Here is an 11,262-nt window from a genome sequence, read left to right on the forward strand (position 1 = left end):
TTGCAGGGGGGCTGGAGCCTATCTTCAATTAATAAAGTAATGAAGTAACTGCAGCCCTCCATAATTATTGGCACCCCTGGTTAAGATGTGTTCTTTAGCTTCTAATAAATTCAGTTTTGTTCTAAATAATATAGGACCACAATGAAAAAAAGAGCAAAATTCAACCTTTAATTCAAGTGCATTTATTCAGTGTGAAAAAAAATCCCACATTAAAAAATAATTCTTTTACATCAAATCACGTGTGCCACAATTATTAGCACCCTTGATGTTAATACTTTGTAACCCCTTTTTGCCAGTAATTCATTTGAATTGAGTTGAAGGTTACATTTGAATTTATTTTAAGGCTTTTAATACATCTTAACCAGGGGTGCCAATAATTATGGAGGGCGCTGTATGTAAATATGACAACAGGTAGCTGAGTGATAATGAAAACACATTTTATTGAAAAATAATTGTTGTAGTTAGATCAATTTTCATCACAGATGGACAGAATATTCAGTGCTGAAGTCATTTATAAATGATGGGTGCTTTGGATATTCGCAACGTTTTTTTTTTCTCTGAAATGAACAAGCGTGTTTTTTTCTTTGAGCTTTTTTGGAAGATGGTTGCATTAATGACCAAAACGAATCTGTATCAATGTAAATACATCAAAAAATTGTGAACATTAACTGGGAAATAAGAAGCATAGTAAATATAGTATAACATGTTTGTACATTTATATTCTATTGTATGTACTTTATGTTTTATTATGCTCCACAGAATGGGCTGGTTTAGCGAGACGTGTGTTTTACGCTTCAGTCCAGTAGGTGGCGGTAATGCACCTGCATGCTACTTTGCCAGCCGCCATTGCACCAAAAGAAGAAGAAACAGAATACGCGTTTTGTAGCAAGTGCTTACCTTATCACCCGCAAAATTCTCCTTAGAAAACTTTGTCCACATACAGGTCCTTAAATTGATGATTAAACAGGAGCCAGGATGTTCGCGGGGCTGCCTGAGCTCGGGATATCCAACGGCGAGGACCTTAAAGAAACTCTCACCAACTGCACGGAGCCTCTGAAAGCCATTGATCAGTTTCAGGTAATATTACATTTACAGGTGTCTTTGTTAAACAGCATATAGATGTGAGTTATAAACCGCGTGTGCACGTTTCGAATATTACCCTGTGCACCTACGAGTGTTCACAATGATATGAATAACCTGGAAGAGAGCTGTTGACCGTGTTAGCTAGCATCTCCGTGTTAAGCTAACAGTAGCATTGTTGACATCAAACACAACATTCAGTTATGGATGCTACGAGCGACACGTTTTGGGCGATTTACCAAGAATGTTGAATCACTGAAATTGCCAGTCCATTTAAATGTTGATATTCCGAACTAATACGGTTCGTAGTAGCAAACGCAGTTGTACTGCTGAATTCGTATAGAGCAAATGTGATGGTTCGCCTTTGCAGAAATTCTGTCTGGATAAACTGGGACTCGAGCAGTGAAGGACGTGATGTTAGTTAGAAATACCAGAGACCGGCAGTTCAGCGACCTGTTGCTTGCTGCATCAGTTTTGCAAAGTGTTAACTTTCAAAATGCAGCTCAGCTTTATGTTAACTACAGCAAAATACATTAGGACTGACCTCCTCTACATGCAGCGTACAACAGATGATTGCACTGCGCCATATAACCTTATCATTTAAATGATAAATGATTCTCAGCTGTATTACCTGGTATTATTTCTAAGTTGGTCAGTCAGACATTTACTTTTCTGTGTAGGTGAAACCTAACAGTTTAGCTCTACCATAGAGTCTGCACACTTGTCATTACTGAGATTTAAATCTTAGATTTTTTTCAGTACTTCATAAGTCCACCTTTATTTTTGATGATGGATTGCATCCTACTCAGCATGGAGGATGCCAGATGCTCTGCCATTTTTCAGAGACGAATTTTCCACTGCTCTCTGCTAGAGAGATTGCCTATGCTGCCTTTTCCTTAAAAATACCCCAAAATCAGGCAACGTATTTGCCCAGGTCCTAGTTTTCACGTGTTCTTCGGAAACTCATGGTGATTTTTGCAGTGTGCTTTGTGCTGTTATCATGCTAGAATATTCCTCTTCTGCCAAGCCTCTGCAGACTGGAAGTTATCTTGCCAGTCTATATGTTGGTATATCCAAAGACATTCATGGTGCCATCTATATGTGTCATCATCACCTCAACATCTATTACTCTTATGCCACATCCTATCATCACACTCCCACCATCTGTTACTGTGGTAGTTCTGTGTCAGGATCATGTTAAACATCCTGGACCTGATCTAAGCTGGTCAAATGTATCTTGTATCTTCTTTTCATGTTATGACAAATTCAGTCTTGCACTTTAGTGTTGAAGAGCAAGGAAACTTTTTTTTTCTTCTTCTTGGATACCATCAGGTGGGGCGCTCGGGCTCCCGATTCCACTATCCCGGTTACAGCACAGCGAATGAATAGTCGGCTATTCGGCTATTCGGGTCCAGCCCTAGTTCTTCATACTGAAACGTAACAGAAAACAAATTTCCATTGAAAACATCTGTGCCAGGTCTGAAGCACATGCCTGTCTGTTTTTCGGAGCTCGATTGTGAACGTAGTGCACTGTCTGCAGTGTCATTTAGGAGAATGACCACTACAGCCCTGATTAGTGGTACTATGGCTCATTCTTTTCCTCCTGATTACTGCTGCAAATGTGTCTCCATTGATTTTTAGCTGGTCACTGATCTTCTTGTATCCTTTTCCATCTTTGTGAAGTCTCACAATCGGGCCCAAGGCTCATGCTCAGATGTTGACAGACGCCATTGTAATGACATGAGCAATATTGTTCACTTCACCTGTTTTAATGTTGTGGCTAATTGGTATCTATTCACATTCAATCATTAAACTTACAAGCATTTTTTTTCTTGAATGTTTTAAAATGGGTCCGTTTGTTATCAGATAAATTATTTCGGTCAAAATTCCCCAGACGGACTATATGCAGCAGTTATTTACTTTAGCAATAAGTAACTAACAATATACTCCATCCATTTTCTATACACCGCCTAATCCTCACTGGGGTTGCGGGGGGGCTGGAGCCTATCTCAGCTGACTCAGGGCGAAGGCAGGGGACACCCTGGACAGGTCGCCAGTCCATCGCAGGGCCACTAACAATATACTAAACATGCAAATTTTTTTGAAAGATTTCAGGGCTGTATTAAATGTCTTTGGTCATGTTTTACACAGATGTCAGCCCTTGTAAATAAGCAAGTGTATTCAGCAAACTCTAAAAAAGGGCAGCAAAAGGTAGACTTAATCCCTCATGAGAACTTGTGTTACATGTCTGCAGATGGAAAATGGCATCCTGCTGCCAACGCTGCAGTCTGCTCTTCCCTTCCTCGACCTCCACGGCACCCCTCGGCTGGAGTTCCACCAGTCTGTCTTTGACGAGCTTCGAGAAAAGCTGATGGAGCGAGTTGCCATCATTGCAGAGGGAAAGGACGAGGACAGGTGTGCAGCTGCTCACTGTGGATTTGAAGAAATGTTCTCTGAAGGAATTATCTTGAGTGCTGTTGTGCTTTGTTTTGTTTTTTTTCCATCCCTTTTACAGATACGGGAAGCTTGAAGAACTCCTGGAGAAGAGCTTTCCACTTGTTAAAATGCCATCCATTCAGCCAGTGGTAATGCAGGTGCTGAAGCATCTACCCAAGGCAAGTGTTTCCAGGGATATTTGGTAAATGATAAATGGTAACTTATATAGCGCTTTTATCCAAAGCGCTTTACAATGTTTCTCATTCACACATTCATACACCAATGGCGACAGAGCTGCAATGCAAGGTGCTGCCTGGCATTGGGAGGAACTTCGGGTTCAGTGTCTTGCCCAAGGACACTTCGACTGTGGAGGGGGATTGGAGGTGATTGGAGGACACCCGCTCTACCACCTGAGCCACAGCCACCCAATGTGGCATGAGGGCCCGACCCATATATTTCTGCTCCTGAAAGCATGGAAATATTATAAGGGTGTGCCAAGTATTGACATTTCATCAGTTAGTTAAAGTGCAAGTTATTGTCTGATCAGGTAGGAAGTCCAGAGGGGTTACACCTGATCTAAATGCCCTCACTGGAGTGCAGTGTAAAATCCCAGTCAGTATTGAGACAATTATTTTCAGACAGTCACTGCTGGAATACATCAAAGTGCAAGTCCAGATGGAAAATGTCATCCTGCCACCCACATTTCTGTATATCTTTTCCTGAAGTCTTTGCTGAGCTGTGTGCTAAACTAACCCTAAGTGTGGTTTCAAAGTAAGCACAATTTCAACTGTACCACACCTAAACTGAGTCTGAACTGTCTGCCATTGGTTTGTCAGAAAACTCATCATCATATGTTGGAAAATATTAACAAGGTAAAAAAAAAAAAAGAAACAGCTTCATTTTCCCCAGGGAGGCCTGTAAAATGGACTTGGAAAAATATAGGATGAGAAGAAAAAAAGGCAAATAAATCCTCTTACTCTTTGAGGCATTCTCCTTCCTGCAGGTGCCAGAGAAGAAACTGAAGATGGTGATGGCTGACAAAGACCTGTACAAGGTGTGTGCTGTTGAGGTGAAAAGGCAAATCTGGCAAGACAACCAGGCTCTGTTTGGGGATGAAGTCTCGCCCCTCCTAAAGCAGTATATTGTGGAGAAGGAAGCAGCTCTTTTCAGTAGCGACCTCTCCATCCTACACAATTTCTTCAGTCCTTCTCCAAAAACAAGACGCCAAGGCGAGGTGAGTCATTTATCCAATTAGACAACAAAAACTGGACTTACAGCCACTTCAGAAAGTAGTCAGACCCTATCAGTTCTTGCACACTTTGTGTTATTGATTTATTTTTCAATAGATAAAATAGCCATTTTTGCTTATCGGTCTACATTAGATAACCCTTAATAATAGGTGTATGCAGTTGGCACAAATATGGGAGTTCTGAGTTGAGGGGACACCTGCTGCTTTCTCCTTGGTCAGACTATGAGACAGGCTGAGACAAAGAATGTTGAATGAAAAACCTAAAAATTGCATTAGTGTCAGTGAAGTTCTCGAGACTATAAAAAGCGTGTTTTTTCCATGCTTTCTAAACACCTCTTTTTCTTTTCACAGTGGTGATGATACCTTAGTCACACTGAATAGGTGATTTCGTGCAGTGTTGTTGTTGTTAACTATTCCTGTTGTCTGCATACTGAAGGTGGTTCTAAAGCTGACCCAAATGATTGGGAAGAATGTGAAGCTGTACGACATGGTGCTGCAGTTTTTACGAACGCTGTTCCTGCGAACGCGTAACGTCCACTACTGCACTCTGAGAGCAGAGCTGCTGATGTCTCTTCATGACCTGGACATCAGTGAGATCTGCTCTGTGGATCCCTGCCATAAGGTTAGAATATAGACAACGGTGATTAATCAAGAGCCCCAAATCCTGTAGTTTCTGTGTTTTAGCTTGTGTTTCATGTTTTTCTATTTTGTCTTTCTGCTGTTTGCTGTGACAGTTCACTTGGTGTTTAGATGCCTGCATCCGAGAAAAGTTTGTGGATGGCAAGCGAGCCAGAGAACTGCAAGGTTTCCTGGATGGAGTGAAGAAAGGACAAGAGCAAGTTCTCGGGTAACAGATAATGCAGTGGTGTAAGTTGATCAGCAGAGTTGTTGATCTCTGATGAGTGGAATTAATCTTTGGAGAGTTTCTGTGGATTCCAGGGACCTGTCTATGATCCTGTGTGACCCGTTTGCCTGTAATACCCTGGTCTTAAGTATCATGAGGAACCTGCAAGAGCTGCTGAGTCAGGACTCTTTACCCAGAGTAAGCATAGTGCAGAACACAGGTGAAATGATGCACATGTCGTGATGTCCTGCTGATTGACAGTGAGTGGCTGTGACGTTGCTAAAAGCATCGCAAGCAATGCATCAAAGAAAAGGAAGATGACTGCTACGAAGCAAGAAAACTTCAAATATCACGTACAAATACGAACAGGGATGAAATGATCTAATAGTGTAACTATAAAGGCAAGTTTTGGCAAGACATAAAGAGTCTTTCTTAATTCCAGTGCAGTACTCCCTGTAAAATGGGCATTCCATGCAGCTAATTCCCATGTTTAAATTGTCAACAATGTCAGCTTCACATGAAAAGTGGCATTTTTGACAAATAGTAACGAATGACAATGACAACAGTCACAAGCACTCATACAGACTCCTTCATGGTCATGACAGGTGTTGTCATGGCTATAATGGTGTCATGTCAGTTTTGTGCACACATCTTCAAATGAAGTGTTTCTTGTTTGATGTAGTTTTTTTTTTTTACAGAGTTTCAAATTGTGTTTTTTTGTTTGTTTGTTGTTTTTTTTTTAACAGGACAGTCCAGACCTGATGCTGCTGCTGAGGATGCTGTCCCTGGGTCAAGGAGCATGGGACATGATTGACAGCCAGGTCTTCAAAGAGCCTCGTTTGGTACGTACACTCTGTCACCTCAGCTGTATTTGTGCATCGTATTTGTGATAAAGATGTAAATGATAAGGATTGGCTAAATTTTTTTGACCCTCTTCTAATTAGAATTTAAAAACACAAGAAGCTCTGAAATTTGTAATGAGTCTTCAATAATTTTAGGTCACCAAGCAAACTGAAGCAGTTTAGTGTGTACAGAAGCTCAGTTTATTGAGTTGTATCTTTACATTGAAGCAGCATTTCGATGACATTCAGGGGGATTTGATTCACTCATCAGAGACTTGTTCAATTAAATTAACATGCAGACACTGTTTAGCTGTTAGAAATATGACTGTCTCTCAAGTTTCAAGCAAAGCGCTATTCACTCAATAGAATGTAATAGTAAAACTTGGCATCAGAAGTAAGTGAAATTGTCAGAAGCCAAACAGTTATTTAATGCAAAGAAGAGCATTTTTAGCAGCAAATGATGCATTGTTAGACTGAAGGTGTCTAAGGTGATGCATCAAGTTTTGTTCATCGACAGACACAGAAAAGAAGCTTCTTTACAGATACAGAAATGACTAAATATAGAACCCAAGAGTGGACACCTGCACTGAAACGACTCCACTCTGATCAAGGAGAAGCAGCACTTCATTCTTAAGAGCTGTGCTCCACCTTTTGGTTTACATTTTTGTGAAGGATTCATAATGCAGCAGGATAATGAGCTGAACATACCTCAGACCTTTGACCTAAAGACCAAAGGGTGCTGATTGTCATGGACTTCCCTCCACAGTCACCTGACCTGAATCCCACTATACATCTATGGAGCACTTGACACACAGTGATTCATTGTTTGATAATACCAAACAATCCTGAACATGACAAGAAGCTCTTTGTAACATTGTCGCATCGTGCTGAAAACATGGCTTATTACTGTAGGTCTGAAACAACTGGTAGAACCCATGCAGCTAAAGTGTTAATCTCATTAAAGTAAAAGGTGACAAACACATACTGAGATATTCTTAGATTCATGAACATTTTTCACAAATTCTGCTTTTTACTTAAATTGTTAATCTGATTTCATTTGGATTTAAACATTTTTCACGAGGGGAGTTTTGGACCTCACTATAGGTTTATGTTATTTACATTTCAGCCAAGTGGCACCTTCTTGTTTTGCATAATTGGGAGGTGATCAGATTCAGGTGTTGAGGATTTGTGAGGACGCTTACAATTTTGAATCATGTTCATCATGACCAAATTTCAGTTTTCTTAGTTTTTGTGGTGTGATGTGTCAGGCTTAATGTATTAAACTGTAGACAATCAATCTTCATAGTAAATCTCAATTTTTGATCATAGACAAACTGTTCATTTTGGATTAATGCAAACATTATTAGGACAACAGTTTAGGTCACAAATGGTTGTTCATTTGTTTGCCTGTGCACCCACCTTCAGGATTTGGAGGTGGTGACCCGCTTCCTGCCTGCAATGATGTCAGTGGTTGTTGACGATCACACCTTCATTGTAGAACAGAAGCTTCCCAGCGAAGAGAAGACCTCAGTGTCGTACCCCACCACTCTGCCAGACGCCTTCAACAGGTAGAATGCCAGTTCAGTTCAGTTCAGTTTTATTTATATTTTACATGTGTCATCTCAAGGCACTTCAGATAGTAACAATGACCTTATTCAAATGTAGAGAAAACCCAAGAAACCCAAAGGATTCTCAATGAAAGGAACAGAGAGGCATAACATACCATGACTATATAGGGAGTAGTTTTTATTCAGTCAGTTTACTGCTTTGTAAATTGAATGTTTAATGAGTTTTCAGACACAAGCAATTTGCAGTGGGAGCTTAAAGCAGACATTGTTTAATATTTCTCTACAATAAGCTTTTTCAACTCAGAAATTACAGAAGACTAATCCAACTGATATCTGAAATCTGAGAAATTTTATGTGCAAATACAGGCTAACAACTACATCCAGGTACAAAACCAACTCATCACGTTTTGTAGTTAGAAATGGTTTACTTGATTTACATTGTGATACATGCCTTACTTTATTCTTTGTTGCTTTCATCAGATACCTACAGGAGAACAGGGTGGCTTGTGAAATGGGGCTCTACTATGTCCTCCATATCGCCAAACTGAGGAACAAGAATGCCTTACAGAGGTTACTACCTGCTCTTGGTGAGTGCTGCTCTTCTCCTGAATTATAGGTAAAATATATCTTAAAGAAGCCCTAAATTAGATTCTGAAATCTGAAACCTGGGCTGCAAGGTGGCGCAGTTGGTAGCACTGTTGCCTCGCACCAAGACATTCGCCGGTTCGTATCCCGGTGGGGGCAGCAGGATCGTTCTGCGAGGACTTTGCATGTTCTCCCCGTGCAGCGTGGGTTCTCTCCGGGTTCTCCGGTTTCCTCCCACACAGTCCAAAAACATGTTGAGGTCAATTTGTGATTCTAAATTGTCCGTAGGTGTGAATGTGAGTGTGCTTGGTTGTCTGTCTCTAAGTGTAGCCCTGTGATAGACTGGTTACCTGTCCAGGTGAACCTGCCTTCATCCTGAGTCAGCTGGGATAGACTCCAGCCCCCCATGACCCTGGTGAGGGTTAAGCGGTGTATAGATAATGGATGGATGGAATCTGAAACCGTATCCAAAATGCTAAAGTAACGCCTTCGTTTCCACACGATTTCCATCAACTTCTGATATCGATTATATTACAAAAACTATTGTGATGTGGCTTTTTTTGGTATGCTACTTTTTTTGATGTTTTTGTTTGTTCATGTTTGTACTAGGTTCCCTGCTAAATTGCATGTTTGTTTTTTTGTTAAAATGATATCTACCCCTTTGAACCCCAAGCAGTTTGTGAGTGTCACGTTATTCTTACAAGGTTTTTTACTGCAATATGTTGTACCTCCATGGGAACAGCATAACCATGAGAAGAGACTGCGAAATGTCTTCTCTGCAGTGTGATACAGTTATAATGAAAAAAATCATTAAAAAAAAAAAAACAAGTGTTACCAATACTAGATAAAATAGTGACTAAAAACTATAGATGTTTCAGCACTTATATTTTTAATTTGCTTCCATACTTGTCCCCTCTCTGCTCTGTTTGAACACAGCCTGCAGTTCAGCTGAAAAGTTTTAGAATGTGACGGTTGTTCGCAGCTGAGTCAGCAGAGGATGGCTTCTCAGTTGACTTGAGAAGTTCTGTTTTTTTTTTTTTTTTTTTTGTAGAATCTGGTGCAAGTGGTTTTGGTAGACATGTAGGATAAAGTGAGCTGAATGAAAACATGATTCAAAGTTTCCATTTGCTTCATTTGAGTCTTTGAGGGTGATATTTCTGTTGATGTTCTGCTGTTCCTCCACAGTGGAAACCTATAATGACATGGCCTTTGGTGACATCTTCCTGCACCTGCTGACTGGACACCTCACCCTGCTCTCTGACGAGTTTGGATCTGAAGAGTTTTGTTCAGTTGTCTTTGATGGCTTTCTCCTCACATCTTTCTCCAGGTAGTATGACAAATTGTTCATTATCATTGTAGTCTGTTTTACTGCAGAATCAGTATCAACACAAATTGGACTGAAAAAGACACAAGAGTCTAATGACCCACAAGTTGATATGATATATGAAAGTACAGACTTACTACTACTACTACTCTTCATGGTGTTTCTTGACATGTTGCGTTTTCTGTCTGAATATCTTCCAGTAAAGAAAATGTCCACAGACACACCCTTCGCTTGTTGGTGCATCTACACCATAAAGTGCTTCCATCGTATATGGAAACCTTGATGAAAACTCTCGAACCCCCAAAGCAGGTATGCTTAATGTTTATGTACAATTAGCTTGTGCTTAGAAAAATACACAGAAGTTGTAGAGCTGGGCGGAATCAGGAAGAGATCTCCCTCTTCTACACTTCCACCATGACATTTCTGAAAGCTGTCAGCTTGTGTCTTATCACAATAGAAAATCAGATTATAAAATATGTCTAGAGGGGCACTTCAGGCAGCATTTGGACCATTTTACTCTCTGATCTTGTAGATTTATTGTAAATCTAAGTAGTTGTAATTTCTCAGCCAATTTCAGGCATTAACATACACACAGTGGCACAGACTTCAATGTATTATTCTTTATGTTTGATTGTGTTTTTTTTAGACAGTTTAAATGTAGACTGAGACAAAGACAAATGTCAGTGTGTTGTATGTGCTGACCGTGTGTGTGATGCTGTGACTATAGTGCAGTGAGCCGCTGAAGGAGCTGTACACTCAGCTGACGGAGAAGCTGGAGGCCCAGAAAAAGAGTCCTCCACTGCCCGATGAAGCTCCATCCCTGGACCTGGGCCTGCACCCAGTCACTGTGCCTACCACTGCTTCCACCCCAACAACGCCTCTCTGAGGGGCCGTAGAAACAGAGAGAAAGCCACGATTCTTATTCAGTGTCAGACTGTAAAGACAGCCTCCTGCTGGCTCGTGATTGTTCAGACAGGACATTTTACATTTGTTTGTTGTATGATTTTTTTTTTCATGGAGTTTTAGTTTCTTTAGATGTTTGTCTTCAAACTCTGAGTAGTCGGCTAACTATATTTCTCAATAAACAATTTTTTACAAACTGTGTCTTATTGCATTATTGTCTAGATATACAGTCTTTGTTATGTAAGTGGGCTGTTGGTGTGAACTGTGTCAGGAGTGCAAGAAGTCTGAAAATATATGTTGTGGTGCTGTGTTTCAAAATTATAGTCAGAAAGTTTTTGTGCGACATTTGCATGCAGGGAGACAAGCACTGTCCTTAAAATGGAAAATTCACCAAAAAAAGGTGCATGGCAGCCTTACTGCATGATTTAAGT

At 40.4% G+C, this 11,262-nt stretch overlaps 1 protein-coding gene across 1 annotated transcript; it reads left to right on the forward strand.

Annotated features, from left to right (window-relative positions):
* Positions 1 to 857: 857 nt before the first annotated feature.
* nelfb (negative elongation factor complex member B) lies at positions 858 to 11,027 on the forward strand. The gene is made up of 13 exons (XM_008277018.1): positions 858 to 1,077; positions 3,335 to 3,495; positions 3,596 to 3,695; positions 4,520 to 4,750; positions 5,202 to 5,387; positions 5,500 to 5,612; positions 5,705 to 5,807; positions 6,356 to 6,451; positions 7,877 to 8,019; positions 8,500 to 8,606; positions 9,790 to 9,931; positions 10,129 to 10,237; positions 10,656 to 11,027. The coding sequence occupies exons 1-13, from the start codon at positions 976 to 978 to the stop codon at positions 10,812 to 10,814; spliced, it is 1,752 nt and encodes a 583-aa protein (XP_008275240.1). The 5' UTR covers positions 858 to 975; the 3' UTR covers positions 10,815 to 11,027.
* Positions 11,028 to 11,262: the final 235 nt, after the last annotated feature.

Source organism: Stegastes partitus, unplaced genomic scaffold (genome assembly GCF_000690725.1).
Source record: "Stegastes partitus isolate 25-593 unplaced genomic scaffold, Stegastes_partitus-1.0.2 Scaffold86, whole genome shotgun sequence".
NCBI classification, from domain to species: Eukaryota; Metazoa; Chordata; class Actinopteri; family Pomacentridae; genus Stegastes; species Stegastes partitus.

Bases quoted from the DNA above. Each gene is read 5' to 3' on its own strand.
- nelfb (XM_008277018.1), top strand. From the start codon at position 976: ATGTTCGCGGGGCTGCCTGAGCTCGGGATATCCAACGGCGAGGACCTT. The intron at 1,078-3,334 runs GTAATATTACAT...ACATGTCTGCAG, and splicing joins AAGCCATTGATCAGTTTCAG to ATGGAAAATGGCATCCTGCT. The intron at 3,496-3,595 runs GTGTGCAGCTGC...TCCCTTTTACAG, and splicing joins GAGGGAAAGGACGAGGACAG to ATACGGGAAGCTTGAAGAAC.